At 40.9% G+C, this 17048-nt stretch overlaps 1 protein-coding gene across 1 annotated transcript in view; it reads left to right on the top strand.

Moving 5' to 3' along the window:
* ELOVL5 (ELOVL fatty acid elongase 5) overlaps positions 1–10435 on the top strand; it is a 33951-nt gene extending 23516 nt beyond the window's left edge. Inside the window, exons 4-8 of the mRNA XM_088530619.1 lie at positions 4685–4762; positions 5423–5594; positions 7089–7213; positions 8810–8944; positions 10124–10435. Of these exons, the coding sequence (XP_088386745.1) occupies positions 4685–4762; positions 5423–5594; positions 7089–7213; positions 8810–8944; positions 10124–10255 (642 nt within the window). The 3' untranslated portion in view covers positions 10256–10435. The remainder of the gene's footprint in view (positions 1–4684; positions 4763–5422; positions 5595–7088; positions 7214–8809; positions 8945–10123) is intronic.
* The last annotated feature ends 6613 nt before the right edge of the window (positions 10436–17048 follow it).

Below are 17048 nucleotides of genomic sequence, written 5' to 3'. Positions count from 1 at the left end.
ACCTTATCGCTCTCTGCAACTACCTAAAAGGAGGTTGTAGTGAGGTGGGAGTCGATCTCTTCTCCAGAATAACTACCAGTAGGACAAGAGCAAATGGGCTCAAGTTGCACCAGGGGAGGTTCAGGTTGGACATCAGGAAAAAATTCTACATGGAAAGAGTGGTGAAGCATTGGAACAGGCTGCCCAGGAAAGTGGTGGAGTCACTGTCCCTGGCAGTGCTCAAGAAACGTGTAGATGAGGCACTTAGGGACATGGTTTAGCAGGCAGGGTGTCGAAGGGCTTACGATTGAACTCGATCATCGATGACCATCATGATTCTGATTCTATCTGTGTTCGTCAGCTGCAGTGCCCCTATCACCCCGTGGGCATACAAAGCAGCTGATATTTTCACTCAGATCACATCAATCACTGAAATTTAGTTTTGAAAGATTAACTAACTATGACTACTTCACATTGTAAGTTCTATCTTTCAAACAAAAATGCTGTAGACCAGCATTCAAGAAGAGGGATGGGAGAGGGGGATTGCAATTTAATGCTTATGTAACTCCCTGTTCCCTTCCCTGTTGTCACTTCGTATTTCAGCTAGATTAAGCTTTCTCAGTCCTAGTTTGTGGAAAGTCATGAAGCATCGCTCATACGAGCTCTTTCAGTATCCTGCCTGAAAATAACCTGGTTTAAATAGCTTGCATATGACATACCTGAAATCCTGATTTGGAGTTTTTGCTGGGTTATAGCTGTGGTGGTGGTTCAGACCATGATTCACAGCATCCCAGCTTTAGTTTAAATTCATATGCCTAAAGCAAGATATTAAAGGGAGGCAGCCTCCCAGCTGGGATGAGAAAGATGGCCCATTTGGCATTCTGGCCTTAACCTCTGAATGTTGGTGTGAAATAACCTGGAAAAATACGTATTTTTTCATCATAAGATATGCATAATTTCACCTAGCACATAGCCATACCATTTGGTCTCCTGGTGCAGTGAATGTTGTGCTAGATGTTACTGGGAGAGAGCAGTGCACGCAAAGCTTTTTTTGGCACTTGCATCATAGATGAAAGAACTCGGGAGGAATATAACCAAATTTTAAAATGAGTAAAAAATCTTGTACCTCTCACTTGGGATTTCTAGGTAGTGAGTTTTTTACATGCTTATTGTAAATTATTCAGGATGAGTTGAGTGTTGTGGTGACACGGGCTCAGGAGAGGTGACTGTGCCCATCCTGGGTGATTGCAAAGGCTGGGCAGACTCAGGAGTCCAGGAGACGTTAGCAAGGAGTCAGCAGCGTGGCACCTATGATTCCTTTAGAAATGATGATTACTTCAGACAGAGGGGGAAATAGCCATTTGTAGAGCACGCACACAGAGCGATGCTCGTGTAGGGTTTGATTTGGACGTCTACAGCGTTAGCTTAGGAAAAGACCCAATTTTACTACAAAAAATGTTGCTGCGTGTGCAGTGGGGAAAGTAGCCTCCGAAGAGGAGCCTTCTGTCCTGGGGAGGACAGGTCTGGCTGCGAGGAGGTACCAAGACCAGTCAGGTCTGGGCAGGCAGCGAAAGCATGGCAACGTCCTTATCACACCGCTCTTTCCTGTCCTGTTCCTTTCTCTGCAGGTTCTGAAGTCCTTATGTCTCGAGAGGTGATTATACTAATAAAAAGATAAAATTATCTATTTTTGGAAGCACGAACCTGTGAACTTCTGCTTCTTTTCACCCTAACCAAGTTCTCTTCTGAATCTTTGAAATTTATCGCACGTTTGCAGCATCCCTTATCAGTCTGTTCCCAGGGAGACTCAGGTTTGGTTTTTATTGTGGAAACACAAAATCCTTCCGTATAACACCACTCCCACAGCTAGTGCAGACTGGTGTTAGTCTGCTGGCTTCATTTGGGCAGCAGGTCTGATGGAAGTACATGCCACATTCTTCTAAACAGTTCAGTAACAGAATTACAAAATAAAAGTGTTATAAAAATTAAAATTTCAATGCAGGGAAAGGAAGTAAGAGCCCCAAAGCAACTTCCAGCTGTAGGGTTTCCCCTGGAGCCAGATGATCTTTTAAAAACATTGACTTTGAGTGCCAGTTTAATTGGATTATGAAGTATCTGTGTGGTTGGTTTGTTTGTTTATTTTTTGTCATTATAAATATCACATACTCTGCTGCTGCAAAAGGTTGCAGTCAGCCTTTTCTCAAGAGAAATTAATTCTGGTTGTGCATCTTGATGCCAACAGCAAGCCACGTCACTGAAGGTCCAGCCGGGCTGCCTTGGGGGAGCACGGACACCTGGGCACCACGAGAGCTGCTCAGCCGTGGCTGTCGGGAGGGCTAGAAACCCTCAGCAGGCAGCTCACCGCCAGCACGAGCAGTAACCTACGCTCTGCCGCAGCGATTTAAGCAGACGTGTGTGTTTGTCTCCTCCGGCTCGCTGGGGCTGTGCCCCCAGCTCAGTGAACAGCGAGTCGGCTTGGGAACGGCATCTCCGCTCCACCAGTTGGGGGCGTTTTCTGGAGCCTTCCAGCACCTATGCGGGTCTGGCCCCTGCAGCGAATGGAGGCGCAGGGCAGTTGGGTAACTGAAGAAGAGCGTTACCTGCTTGGGCTGTAGAGAATCACAGAATGGTTGGGGTTGGAAGGGACCCCTAGAAATCATCTAGTCCAACCCCCTGCTCCAGCAAGGACACCTGGGGCACGTGGCACAGGGTGGCATCCAGGCCGGTTTTGAAGATCTCCAGAGAAGGAGACTCCACAACCTCTCTTGGCAGACTGTTCCAGGGCTCTGTCACCCTCACAGTAAAGAAGAGCAAGGTTGGTGGGCTATTAGGCCCTTTAACTAAGGTCTGGGGTTTGCTTTGTTTTGTTCTTAGTTTTCTTTTCTTTTTTTTTCCAAATCCATCTATTTTATCTACTTATATGTATTATATGATAAAAGATATTATAATTCCCAGCAAACATTGTTTTGCTTATGTTATCTAAGCTACCATGGCAGTAAGAGTATGCAGCATATAATTCTAGCATATAGGATATAATATATCCTAGTATATAATATGCATTTCTGGAAATATGCACTGAGGTTTAGCTGAAGCTAGCTGTGTTCATACCAATGCCTTTGCCCTTCAGAGAGGTGGGATCTATCTAAACGCCTTCAATTTCATTATGCTTTAGGTGGTGAACCTGGATTCCTTATGGTAAAGGCAATTTGGGTTTCACTGTAGTCTTTTCTCTGGAGAAATTTATGGAACGCAAGGCTACTGACTGAAGCTGAGCCTCACTATCTGGAATAATTACAATATAAACACTGTGAATATCCTTTCGTTTTTACCATTTCCTGGAACTGTGAGGACAGTATCAAAGCATCTGCGAGCTCTCAGCGATGCTGTTGCAGCCCCGGGCACTGGTCTGATGGACCAGCAGGTACCCCAGGAGCTGCTCTGGGCCGTGAGAACGGCTTCAGACAGGTGCCTGGTGCTTTGGCATGGTGTTGCTTTTAAACTGGGGTGTTTTCAGTAGCCCCTCTTCCCTTATGGAGGCAGTAAGAGGTCTTCTGGCTGCAGTCTGCTGCTTGAGCAGAGCAATTGCTTGGGTTCATGACCCATGTGGAAGGCTGGCCTGCTAATCGTGATTTCTCTCTATTTGACAAGATAATTCCAGGTCAGTGTGTTCTGGAATAACTGAATTTTTTTAGTATGTGTGTGTATATATATATATATATATATATATATATATATATATATATGGGCAATAGTTCAATCTGGGAAGATCAAAAATAATGACCTAGGATAGGTGGATATTTTAAAAGCTAATTTAGCTAATTTAATACTTTTCTTCTAGTGCTATTTCATTTCAAAGGGGAAAAATCTTTACATACAACAACAAATGATTTCTTATATCATGGTGTTAGTTTAATAGAAGCAGAGAAGGAAGGCTTCCAGAAAGCTGGAAGACAGAATTACAAATGTCCCTCACCTCCTGCATTTTACTTTATTTATTTTCCTTTTAAAATTCTTTTAAATAAACTGGAGTAAACACCCCCACACGTTGCAGCATCTCCTGGGTTTTGGTACGCCAGGAAGTCAGGCAGGCAAAGGGAAGTACTGCAGAGGAAGTCATTTCTCCTGCAAGATGTGTAATGCACTCAGTGAATTACTGAAAAAACAAACCCTAAAGAATCAAAATATAGTAAAACATCAGTTGCTGGCTGTTTTGGATAGCAAAGTTGAAGATTTGTTCTATGATTAAAATGAAGGAATCATTGTCATATGTTTAAAAAAAAATCCCCAAAAAATAATTAGAGGAAAAATATATTTACTTTTTTGTGGTTGTCCATTTTTTTTCAGAAAAGAGATCATCAGCTAAAATGGAAAGATGTTTCTTAAGAATTTGTCTAGAATATGCCTGTGTGAACACATGCACACACAATATTGTCAGTTGGGAAGTTGAGATAAGATGGCACCTCCTGTTTTTTCAGCACAGGAAGAACTTCTGTTAATTTATCCTCTGTGTGCTGTTACAATTCAGCTGCTACTTGGAGCTTTAATTCAACCTAGCTCCTAGGAGCTCCTAGCTCCGAAATTCCACATTCAGACATTTGTGATTCCCTCAATACCAGGTGCCTCAGCAAAGCCTCAGTTGTGGTTTGGATGTGCTGCGAGGTGCAGTATTTTCATCAAATGACATGTTATTCTTTGATCTTGTCAGCTGGTGACAGGAGTATGGGAAGGAGGCTACAATTTCTTCTGCCAAGATACGCACAGTGGAGGTGAAGCTGATATGAAGGTAATGTAATCATGAGTTATAGTTAATGTTCCAAGCTGTTTCCTTGTGCCTAAGTGGAGAACACAACAGTATTGATTATATGGTTTGTTCGAACTGTACTGATTTTTTTCTTTACTATACAACGGGAGAAGTATAGTGAAACATAATAGTTAATGCATATTATATTCACGTGTTTACAATTTCTATAGATAATCTGTAAATTTGCAAGTGCTTCCTAGCTGTAAAAAGGGCATTCAGTCTTGGTAGTTGGTCTGTAACCGACCCCTGTTGCTGTGACCCCCTTCTCTTTGAGAGGTGTGTGGTGATGCTTTCTAGTTGCTATTCAGATGCCTCCTCACAGACAGTGCTGCAGTAGCAACTGTGGTTAAATATTCTCTCCTGTTTATCCCAGAACACCCCAGATGCACAGGAGTAACCTCACAAACCATTCCTTGTCGCTCTTCCATTTTCATATGTAGCTGTAACTTTGTACCCAAGTCTCCCATGGAGAAACACGAGACAAGTAACGGTCTGAAGTGTTAGAGAAGATGTCAACAAAGTCTTCAATCTCAGTGTAGTGCAAGACAAGGAGTTTGGATTTCAATTACCTAGATAGCAAAAGTGTTAAGAGCCCCCAAAACGTATGTACAACGCTCTTAAGATTTGTTTATCTTTCTTTAGATCATACGTGTGCTCTGGTGGTACTATTTCTCCAAATTGATTGAATTCATGGATACCTTCTTTTTTATTCTGCGGAAAAATAATCACCAGATCACTGTTCTGCATGTCTATCACCATGCGACGATGCTGAACATCTGGTGGTTTGTTATGAACTGGGTGCCTTGCGGTCACTGTAAGTACTGGGACACTATGGGGACTGCTTGCAACAAAGGCCTTGTTTGGGTTTTGTTTAGTCAAATCAAACGCCTCTGGTACCTTTAGCTGTGGGATTTGTTCTGTCTGATGCTTAGCTGCTTTGTAGAGCTGTAGCCAAAGCTTATAGGTATTAAGCAAACTTGTGGAGTGGTTTTGAAAAGTCATGCTAGGTTTGGTTTGAAAAATCAGCGGGAGTGGCAGCTGTTATTTATCAGCTGCAGGAACTCACCTGTTAGCCTTGCTTTCACATTTTTTGTGATAGCTAAAAACCCTAAAATAAAACAATATATTTCTCCAAGTCAGGGCCGGAAGCTTCTTTCAGCTGCGAGATGGCTAATAGTGCCTCTCGTCCTTGAATGTTCAAGCTCACTTGTGATGTTAGCTTTCTTAAATTAATCTTATTATCCCACTAACAAATGATTTCAATCAAAATCTTGCTCCAGAGCACTACTAAATACTTCTTAAATGGAAGATTTTGCTTTTTTTCTTGTCTTAAGTGCTGCTAACCTCTGGTGATCTCTGTCTTTGATTCTTTTAAGTTCACTTGCTTTTATCTGGCAGCTGCATTAGCACAGTTGTGTTCAGTTGTGCAGCCTGCAGATACGGGCTGTGCTGAAGCCAGTGAGAGAAGCTTGTCTCAAATGCAGTGGGTGGGAAGCAACAGCAGCACAGGCCCCAAAGCCAGATTGCTCAGGACTCTGCTTTCTGAGCCAAGCAAAATAGGAACTTGCATTTGTTTTGTGTTGCCAGCACAACAGTAATGTTTAACTTGCAGAAAGGCTGCATCTGGAAGCACAGTCTGGTTTAGAGAAGCCAATCCGTGTTTATAGAACGGTCAAGGGTGCAAGGCCTTGGACTATCTTAGGTTTCAGTAGTCTTGAAAATACTTCTGTTTTTATTACTGGTGGTACTCGCCCCCTCCTGCCCCCTTTTGCTTTCCAAACTTTGTTTTCTGCTTGGCCATATTACGAAGCTGCATAGTACCTATTAGCTAGAATTTAAATTCCTTTAATGACTAAATATGTTGTAGGCAGGGAAAAATAAAATGGTTAACTTGCAGTTTCAGAAGGTGCCTGTCGTTTTTGGTTATAAATGACAAAGTAAGCCCCTGGCTAGGTGGAAGTGAAATAAGCCTAAAGTTCCATTGGTGAAAGCTGTTGGTTGCTGGGCATGTTTACCTACCTCCTTGGACTTAGCTTCCTCAGTTCCCCTGAGAAGCTGAGCAGAAGATATGGGAAAAGAACAAACAGAAAATAAAACAAGAACAAGAGGATACTATAAAGTACACACTTACAAAGCCTCTCAGCCACTTAGTTGTGTTAACAGAAAAACACTGAGGGGAGTCTTTTAGTCTTTGTTCTCAGAGAAGTCATATTTTAAATAGTTTCACTTAGAAATTGTTTGTTTTGATAGTTTCCATATAACAGCGGCTATTATTAAGACATACTTCCTTTCTGCTTTGCCCTTTTAGCTTACTTTGGTGCCACGCTGAATAGCTTTATCCACGTCCTCATGTACTCTTACTACGGGTTGTCAGCAGTTCCAGCCATGCGACCGTACCTGTGGTGGAAGAAGTACATCACTCAGGGGCAGCTGGTGAGTCTTTGGTGCTTGTATTCCCATTGGGATCTCCTGTTTGCAAAGTCTTTGCAAAGTCTGGCAGCTGGAAGGGGAAGCCAAAAGGGTGGGGGAACAAGGACAAATACTCTCTTATTTCTGTAAGTGTCTAAACTACCATAGAAATCCAGCCTTTGCACCTGCATTGAGTACTGATTTGGGGATGATAGAGGCTTAGGGACTGAAAGTGGATATGAATTAGTACTGAACAGGTTAAAAAAAAAAAAAACAGGTTAAAAATTGAGGTTCTCACAGTTTTTATGCCAGGCCTATTCAGGAGCTGCAGCGCTGGGTTTTCTGTGACCCTCTAGCTGGAGGGAGGGAGAAGCCTTTCCTCCAAGTTGATTTTAGACTTAGCATTTGTTCCTCAGGCTGATGTTGAGATGACAGAAACTGAATGCGCCCCAGTGCATGGCTAACAAGGCCCTTCTTTCAGGCCTAGGGGACAATGACTTTACTGTCTCATTTTTGTATGCAGTTGTAAATGGTTTATTAAAAACTGTTCAATATTTCTGTTCTCCTTCTGCACTTTAAATAGGCAGATTTTTTTCACTTGTAATTCTGTGTTGGACTCCACGCATCCATTTGTGTTGTTTCCTGTGGGTACAGTAATGAAGCCTGAAAGCTGTGAGGTGAAAAGAGTAATGAAGTTAAGCAGTATGACACATGCTATAGTAATACTGCATGAGAAATGTGTTTCAGTGGGTATAGTGTCTGAAAATGCCACAAAAAAAGGTACACGGGCATTTTTCCTTCCCTGTTTTATAGATGGAGGAACCTGTTTCTCCTCCTTGCTGTAGGATCACTGTGAAGCACGAGTGTCCCAGGGCGCAGGTTGCTCCTCTGCCTCTTGTCACGGCCCTCCTCGCTTCCCGCCTGGCCTCGTGCAGAGCTGTCACGGCAGCATAATAGCAGGACAAAGCTGTTTTCCACTTTTAAATAAACATTTTCTGATCTGGTAATTCCTATCAGGATGAAACTTGCCCAAAGACCAAACTATGTGTGTTCACCAGGGTAACTGAGGATAGCTAAGCAGAAGGTCCTTCAAACCGCATTGCTGCCCAGCCCCTCACATCATATACGTAGCCTTTACCTCCCTCAAAATCTTCTGCTGGAGCTATGTGTGGGGCAGTTCAGATGTCTGGGGGAGGATCACAGCATCTGCCTGCAGACCTAGTTCTCTGTGGCAACTGCAGTAGTGAGATGCAAATCTACTCGGTTAGGCTGATGGGGGCAAACCTTGACAGGCCAGGGAGGAGGTGGTCCTTGCTCCTTATGCTACTTAGGAATACTTCTTCATACAGAGTACGCTAATGCTCTAAAATAGAATAGTATCAGTCAAATAAAAACGCTTAAACAGCATAGTATCATGACCGGAATGTCTGCTGAATCACATCTACATCATTAGTAAGACTTCCAGAGAAAATAAATTTGTCCAAACACACACAATAGGACGTATTTTGATTGTTTGGGAAATAACTAATTAGGTTTTGGACAATAATAGTCTTTTCCCTTCTTGCATTAGTATGTTCCATCTTATCTTTTTTTTTTTTTTTTCTTTTTCTCTTTCCCCAGACTCAATTTGTCCTGACAATCTTCCAGACCAGCTGTGGTGTTGTTTGGCCATGTGCATTTCCTCAGGGCTGGCTGTATTTCCAGATCTCTTACATGATTTCTTTGATTATCCTCTTCACAAATTTCTACATCCAGGTAAAAGTAATATTCATTGATTTATTTTTTTTTTTTTGGTAACATTCTACTTGATTACATCTCATCAGATAGCTGCTTTATGGAAAGATGTGCTTGCAGTATCCCTTTTGTTTCTTCCAGTAACATTTTTTTTTTAGTTCTGTACTTGCATAAATTTATATTTGATGAAATGTTGTTATTTATCCAGGGAAACCTCCCAATTTTTCAATATACAAAAGTATGGTTTCGGTTCACGTGTACAGAAATTTCTTTGTATTTCCATACGGGAAAAATAGCATTTTGAAACGTGCTTCTAAGAAGCGTATTTCATGTCTAAACAGGTCCAGACTGAATGTGTGTTGTTCTGAGTAGATCATAATCGGACTTTGTGAGAAGATGTATTTCAGAAATCTTTAAAAAAAAAAAAAAATCAAAGCAACTTGCAGCCACCCAGACAAGCCAACCAATTCTGTTAGGTATTTGAAAGATACGTTGAAATATTTGAAAAATCTTCTGAAAGATCCACGTATTCCAGGGCTGGTAATACTGTTTTAGGGGAAAGTAGTAGACTTTCTTTTCTAATCTTCTGTTTTGTGACACTTACTGCATATGAACAGGCTAATTAAACATGGTCATATGTTCCAAATGCTGTTTTCTAAATATTCTTAATCAATTCTACTCTAACTTCTAACCATTTAACCTCTTTCTTCACGCGAATACTTTGGGAAACACATTCTTGTCTGGCTGCTGAGTGCCTTTGACAAAGGTTAATTCCTGCGTGCTTCTCACTATGTGTGTGTGTGTGTGTGTGTGTGTGTTCATACCGTGACCTGTAGTGCATTAAACCTCCTTCCCTCCACGCTTGTCATTTCGAGTATATTCTTACAGTGCATTCTGCTCACAAAAATTCTTGCTTCCTCCTAATTTACTGTTAACATAATAATTCCAGTGCTACCATTATGCTGCCAGTCCTATTTCTTCTCCTGTGAACTAATTCCCTTATTATGAAGAATGAAACACCTAGTCTCATATACAAAAAAAGTTAAGCTTGTTAGACTTTGCCATCAGCACATGGTCCTTAAAAATGGTGGATGCAAGTTTGCCTCTGTGTTTCTTAAATTACTGTGAGGAAGTGGTTATTTAGCAAAATAGCACTGCACAGTATTTAAGCAAAACCATGTGTCTTTCTGTATATTCTAGACTTACAACAAGAAGGCATCCTCCAGGAGGAAAGAGTATCAGAATGGCTCTACAGCCACTGTGAACGGGTACACAAACAGCTTTTCTTCCCTTGAGAACAATGTGAAACAAAGAAAACAAAGGAAGGATTGAAGACCAAACTGAAAAACCATTTTGATACCCCCAACAACAAAATCATCTGATTGTAAGCACAATAAGAGTTGTGCACTAATACTCTAATGGCTACTGTAACTATTCCTGCCTAGAATAGTGTGATTTATGTAGGACTTAACCAGTGCAAACACCCTAGAAACTGTATACAGAATATAAAAGTAGGTAAAAGTTTAATAATAATTCTGGGCTGTCACTGACCCTGCTATAGACTGTGGAAGGGAGTATTGTAGTATATGACACTGCTGTTGCCTTACTAGTCAATATGATAGGTGCTGAATTATGATTCACAATTTGAAAACACTGTAATCTAAACTCCATTTTTTTACTGTAGATTATGCATGTGATTGTAGAGGTAATTTGTATGATGCTGGTTTCAGTAGATAAACACACATGCCTTAAAAAAAATAAAAAGCAGGGCCCAAAGCTTACTACTGGTTTAAAAATTATGGTATCTTTCAACTTTTGGTTGATTGACTTTTTATTAAAAAGTCATTTAGAAGAATCCATTGATCATTTTACTGTTCTGTATGTGATACATGATGTTAGGTATCTCCTACGTGATACAGTGAAATTGGAAATGGCACATTTAGTTTTGTATATTTGGCTTTAACTGGCTAAACAGTCACAAACCAGATGGAAAAGTTATTTTACCTTTTTAATAAATCTTATTTTTTTATTTGAACTATGTCACTTATGTAAAATTAATTGGCGCTTATACAGTCCAGTAAGATTTAAGTATTGTCTCTTAAGGTTCAGAGTATATACAGGGTGGACCCATCTTTTCTTTTCTCTTTCTTTTCTTATTTCTGAGAATTGTTACATACTAATTGAAGAGTGGTTTTTAATATGGGAACTGGCAGAGTTTCGAGTGTTGTTGCCATAGCCATATCCACATTTTAGGAGCAACTGTGTAAGTCTGTGACATATCCAAAATTGAATTTACAGGTGGAGATAGAAAGATACTTTTCTGATGGAATTGTTTGTATTTAAGTTGGTATCTGTACTGTTCTTTGTATAGCATATGTTCATTTTTAAAATGTGCCTCACAAAAACATCTTTCCCCCAAAAAAGCAAAATTAAACAGTCTTAAGTTATACCTGATGTTTTTTAAATGTTACTGAAATGTGCTGGAGGTGAGTGTGTGTTTCTGTAATGTGAGTTGTGTATATCACCTATAATGTTTTGGCTTGTTATCTGAAGATTTGTTTAGAGAGCTTGTTAAAATTACTCCTTACTGTAAAATCTTGCCTTGCACATATGAGGAGTCAGCTGCAAAACCAGTATCTGTTGCTGGTATGTTATTATGGTATCTCGTTGGTGGAGTTTGGCTTATGGATATCTTATTCATTAAGCTCTGAGAAATTAAATTGTGCAAGACATTGTTGATCCTCACTCAAGATAAACTATTTGTTTTTGATATTTATATAAAAGCCAGTTTTATCATGTTTATTTTTTTAATCTTTTTAATTTTTTTGCACATCTCTTAGGGAGTTAATAAGTTCTACCAGCGTTGTGGGGTTTCATTCCTTGTTTTGAAGGAGACAGTGTCTGTTATGTTTACATTATCAAAGCTTGTGTGTGTGTCTTCATTTCTAGGTACTGGTTTGCAGAGTCTTTACATAGCTCAGTACAGCAGCTACAGTGTTCAAAATAGGCTGTCTAAATGTGCTAGAAATAAACCCTTGGCTCATCTGAATATACCTACGTTGTTAATGTTTGACATGGTTTAATCATTAAAACACTTTGGTGATCTCTGCCTGAATTCTATAGTGGGTTTGTACATAATCTGTGTAAGATCAGGCAGGAATTGTCTTGGTGGAGGGACAGCTGCAAATATTTAGAGAAATTTAGCAAATCAGATATTCAGTATCAGATTTCTTACAGAAAACTTTGGTTGTCACTAAACAGTTCTGTTCTGCTGCCTGGCTGTAGAAACGACTCCCTGGCTGCCAAACAGCCTGAAGGACTGAATGCTGGAAACAAACCTGGTGTGGGCCGAGAGGGACTTTGCACCTCAAATTTCCCATCTTTTTTTGTAGTTTATAAACCCTTAATACAAGAAGCAAGGAAACAGGCTTTACGTTTTGCTGGGAAGGTGCAGAGGTTTCACGTTGCTCTGGTCTCTTCTGGAGGGGAGCCCCAGGGAGGCTCTTTCTCCTGCACATAAAAGTGCAAGTGTGAAGTGAGTGCTTTTCTGAGCGGGGTGGATTTGCCTTGCAGGGCTACCGAGCACCTCACAGGCGGAGTACGGGTGCCCAGCAAAGCCCCAGAGGGTACCCGGGAGGTAGAAGCTGTAATGCCAGTGTGGAGCCCCTGGGGAGCCGGGCCTGCTGCCCTCTGACCCCAGCCGCCAAGGTCGGTGGGGCTGTGCCAAAATGTGAATGTTTAGGATTGCTTTCCTTCAGGATCATTTGCTGCTAGATAGTCTCCTTTGACTCCATGCGGATCTGCCGGGGGATGTGGTCTTGTGAAGCGCTGTCGTTGGGTTTGGGCTGCTTGGTGGTTTGCAGCAGCCGCGGCAGCGTTGAGTGCGGGCAGGTCAGAAGATGGGGCTGCCAGGGGCTGCTTCACGCTCTCAGCAAATGAGATGTGCCCCAGAGCTGCTGAGATTGGGTCACATCTCCCTTCTCCAGCCCGTTTGCTGGTTTTGGTAGCGTAATGAACCAAGTCAGGAAACTCAGTCTACATAACCTGGCTTTGCTTCCAGCCATTACATGACTGGTGACATGCCACAGCCTCTCTTTGCCTCAGTTTTTCAGTTAACTAAAGTTTTTACCAATAGATACCACTGCAACTGGTGCCTGGGACTGTAAGAGAGTTTTCTGAAGGGATTTTATTATTTCACATTATCGAGATTGGAGAAGTAAAAGAGGATAAATTATTGCAAAGTGGCTGTGGAGAGTTCATGTAAAGCAGGTTAAGGAGACCAAGATCCCACAGTGTTTGCTAAGAGTGAATGGTCAAGCTTCCCACCTTTATGTTAAGATCTCCTGTAGCTGCTGAATGGACAGAACTGCTTTGAGTAGTAAGACCCTGGGATAAGAACCCTAACTTGAATGCCCAGGACTTAAAGGCCTGACGTAAGCACCCTAGGTGGTGAGTCCCTGAGGCATAAGCAGCCCCTGCATTCGTGTAGGTGCTGCAACTGATAGAGTTTGCAGAAAACTATGCTGGAAATCAAGGAAATCTCTTTATTTTACCTACCTACAGCAAAACAGTTATTCAGTAAGTGCTTGAGCTTCTACCACCAAAACCGCGACAAAGAAACCCCCAAAGCTTCAAACAATCATACAGAAATATTTGAGAAATGGGCCTCTACCTTTCATATCCATTGGGTGTCTTGAGGCATAAGTTGATAGACATATATGTATGCTGTATATGACTGAACTATATGTTGTTAAAGGTGCATGTATTGTTAAAGGTATATGTTGAAAAAGATGCAAGTAAAAATAAATGATACATTAGATGGGGAAAAAAAAAGTGTAAATAAAATCTATAGTGCAGGCTCCCCTGGGATTGTGTTATAAACAGTGCAGGGCATGATTAAAGTATGGATAGAGCTTGCTCTTATTAAAGAAATGCTGCCAAGAATTTTATTTGTATGGAAGATTAACTTTGCATGGTCAATGACATCCACTTACTAAGGCATACTGAACCAACAGAGGTAATTTGTTGTAATTATCAGGATATTGGAAGAGCTGGTTGGAAAAACAAGCTGAAGAAGAATTTTGAATATTCAGTTTGTTCAAACTAGACCTGTATGTTCTTTGATTTCAACAGAGCAAATTTGAGTAAGCAAAAGATGATGAGAGTTCCCAGGATGTGACCATTTAGGTGGCATCATATTTAAAGTCAAATGTGCTAAAATCAACCCAAACGGGGAAAAAGTGAGTGCCAAAGGTCTAATTTTAAAATGTGTTTTATTGAAATTGGTCAAGCTAAGATGGAGAGAAGGTGGAAAAGGAATTACATGTCTTATTTTTCAAGAATGCATAATGTAGATAGTGTGTTTTATATGGGAAGAAATTAAAAAGTGATTATGCTGGCTGGTTTAGGCCTGATAATCTCATTTCTGTATTGTACAAGGCTTCAGAATTAATGTGGATGGAAAAAGTGAAGTACATGGAAAAATAAAAACAAAATGCAAGAAAATGTCACATTTTCTGGAAGTGATCACTCCCGAGTTACCAGTATTGTTGTTTAATGGAAATATTATCTACACAAAGGGAATCCATATTACATCCATCTGGAATGAGTACAATTTTTAATCGTAAAACTGATTATCTGAACGAGTCGGGGTGGTGACTTAGGCTTAGGGTAAGCCTTAGGGTAAGCAGGGGTCAAATTGCTGGGAAGATGGTGTGTTCCAACACTCCTACCTTGAAGGCCCCCCATTAGTAATGTTTTAGTAAAGACTTTGGTATGAAAAGCAGGAATATTTGCAGTGATATTTGCAGCTGACAAAGTTAGGAAGCAGTGGTAAGAGACATTAGGATAAGTGTAAGTAGTTCCCTTAGGGAGCAGTAACAGTTTCTGCTTCCATGGGAGTCTTATTTGGAAATTGCTGAAGACAATAGAGAGATTGTTGATAATCATTTGTTCAATATATTTAAGGAACTATTATGTAAAGGTGGAGGGGAACCCTCATAATCAGCTGATCAGTCTGTTTTTGGTAGGAAAAGGAGTGTATTGCAGATGGAGGCAGAGGCTCTGCTAAGACTTCCCTTTGACGAATACCTTTCTTCTCCCTCTTTCCCCCTGTGTCACCCTTTTTTGAAGAAAACTGAGTTTAAAAGTCCTGACATAGGGGGCCTGGGGAAAGCTTGCAGAGTGAGATTGAAGGAGCTGGGCTTGTTTCCCATAGCAAAGCAGAGGCAGGGAGGGAATGTGATTGCTTTCTATAAATACATCATGAGAGTAGATGGCACGGAGGAAGAAGAACTATTTTAACTGTGTTGACACAAAACAAATGGGAACAAGCTAGCGAGGAATAAACTTAGGCTAGAGGCTGGGAGAGTGTCTCCGTCAGTGGAGCAGGACTCGGAGCAGGCCTGCAGGGAGCGTGGCACAGTGGCCGAGGGGAGCTTGTACAAACTTGTACATGGGCTGACAGCCTGGGTTAGGGGGTACATGTACCAGACTTGGACCAGGACAGCAGATCTCGGTTAGTAGGAGAGGAAGACTGGGCTCTGTGGCATCTGTTTGCAGGAGCATGGTGATCAGCTCAACAGCATGAGAAGAAAGTGACTTTCCAGCATGAGAGAGGTGTCTCCATGGCCATAGGGTCATTTTATGACGGGATGTGACTGTTTTCACCTTACACTTCCCTTGGTTTACCTCAGAAGGAGCAGATATTAATAGTATTCTCTCTAATATTAGCTGTCACCAGAGGTAGCTCTGTGCAGGGACAAATTACCTGCGATGGTGAAGTTGTTTAAAGTGAAAGCCTAGTGAAACGTCCCCACATGCTTGCTGAAACAAGGTGGCACAGTATTTTTCTACTTAATTAGAAACCTGTAGTGTCTCGTTCCATTTAGCAAGCTGAAAGCCTGGCTTCCTTAGTCATCCCATCTACATCTGCCACTAGAAGCCAAATATTTACTAAATGCTATTAATTCTATTTTATTAGCTGCTTTAAGAAATCAGTATCTTGCATCAGAATTAGGCGGATTTTGAAAAGAAAAACTATTTACAAAGTTACCTATGTATGTGCCTTGCTCACATTAAAATCCATGGGGTCTTGGTGCTTCAGGGCCTTTGTAGGTCTAGACTCCTGACATTTTTCTGTACCTTTAGAAAGGAATCCCTCTTTGAAAGATCTTCCGTTAGTTTAAAAATATGCTTTGCTTCGCACAACATGAGTGGAGAGAAAGCAAGAGAGAACAGCTCTTGGTTGTGTACCAAGCTGCCATGGACTTCAGGCAGCTTTGATGCAAATTAACTTTTGCTCAGTAGAATAGAGCTGGGTATTCAGAAAAGAACAGGAAATACCTTCCTTGCATACAGATGGCATAACTATTATCAGCTAACTATTATTGTCTTCCTTCTTTAAAATCATTTTTTTTTAAGATTTTTCAAAAGTCATCGTGAAAAAGACTCCTCTATCTTCAGAAGCTTTAATAAAGCAGCCAAATTGTACATTTGAATTTGATTTTCATGCTAAATACAGCTTGGCAGGGAATGTCGTGAAAGGTCGTTGCCCATTCCCGCTGTTCTAAAGCTGTACACAAAGACAGTGAGGTGAGCAGGCAGTCCTGAACTCAGACCAGGCAATTTGGTGATAAATGCTCTGCAGTTAGCATAGCAGTAACTAAAAAATGTTAACATGTTTTATCACTACAATATTTAATTAAAGCTCATTTGTAAGTATAGGAAAATCAGAATAATTAACAACTAACTCTCATTTTTGTCAGAAAGAAAATGAGGATGTAAGGTTTTCAGAAATCTCCCACAGAAGTGTTCAGCAAACTATCTAGCTCCAGCTGGCCAGAGTACTTAACAAAAATGATGGCCAACATGAGATTTTACTTTATGAAACAGAAGTTAAAAAAAGGGAGAAACACAAGAAAACACCCAACTGCTTCCAAATCCTGATTAAAAACCTCCAAATAAATATATCTGATGAAGGCATCACCATATTTCCTTCCATTCTCAAAAGCAGAGGTCACACCTAAGCTGTAGAGAGGTTTTGTCATCTACTAGCTGATTTTAAGGAGTTTTCCGGCAGATTTTAAGGAGATTTAAGAACAACATAAGCAAACACTTGGATTTT

Source organism: Tinamus guttatus, unplaced genomic scaffold, assembly GCF_059628265.1.
Source record: "Tinamus guttatus ecotype Peru unplaced genomic scaffold, ASM5962826v1 Tinamus_guttatus_pri_ptg000383l, whole genome shotgun sequence".
NCBI classification, from domain to species: Eukaryota; Metazoa; Chordata; class Aves; order Tinamiformes; family Tinamidae; genus Tinamus; species Tinamus guttatus.
The sequence above is the reverse complement of the archived record's forward strand: the minus strand, read 5'-3'. Positions and strand labels throughout refer to the sequence as shown.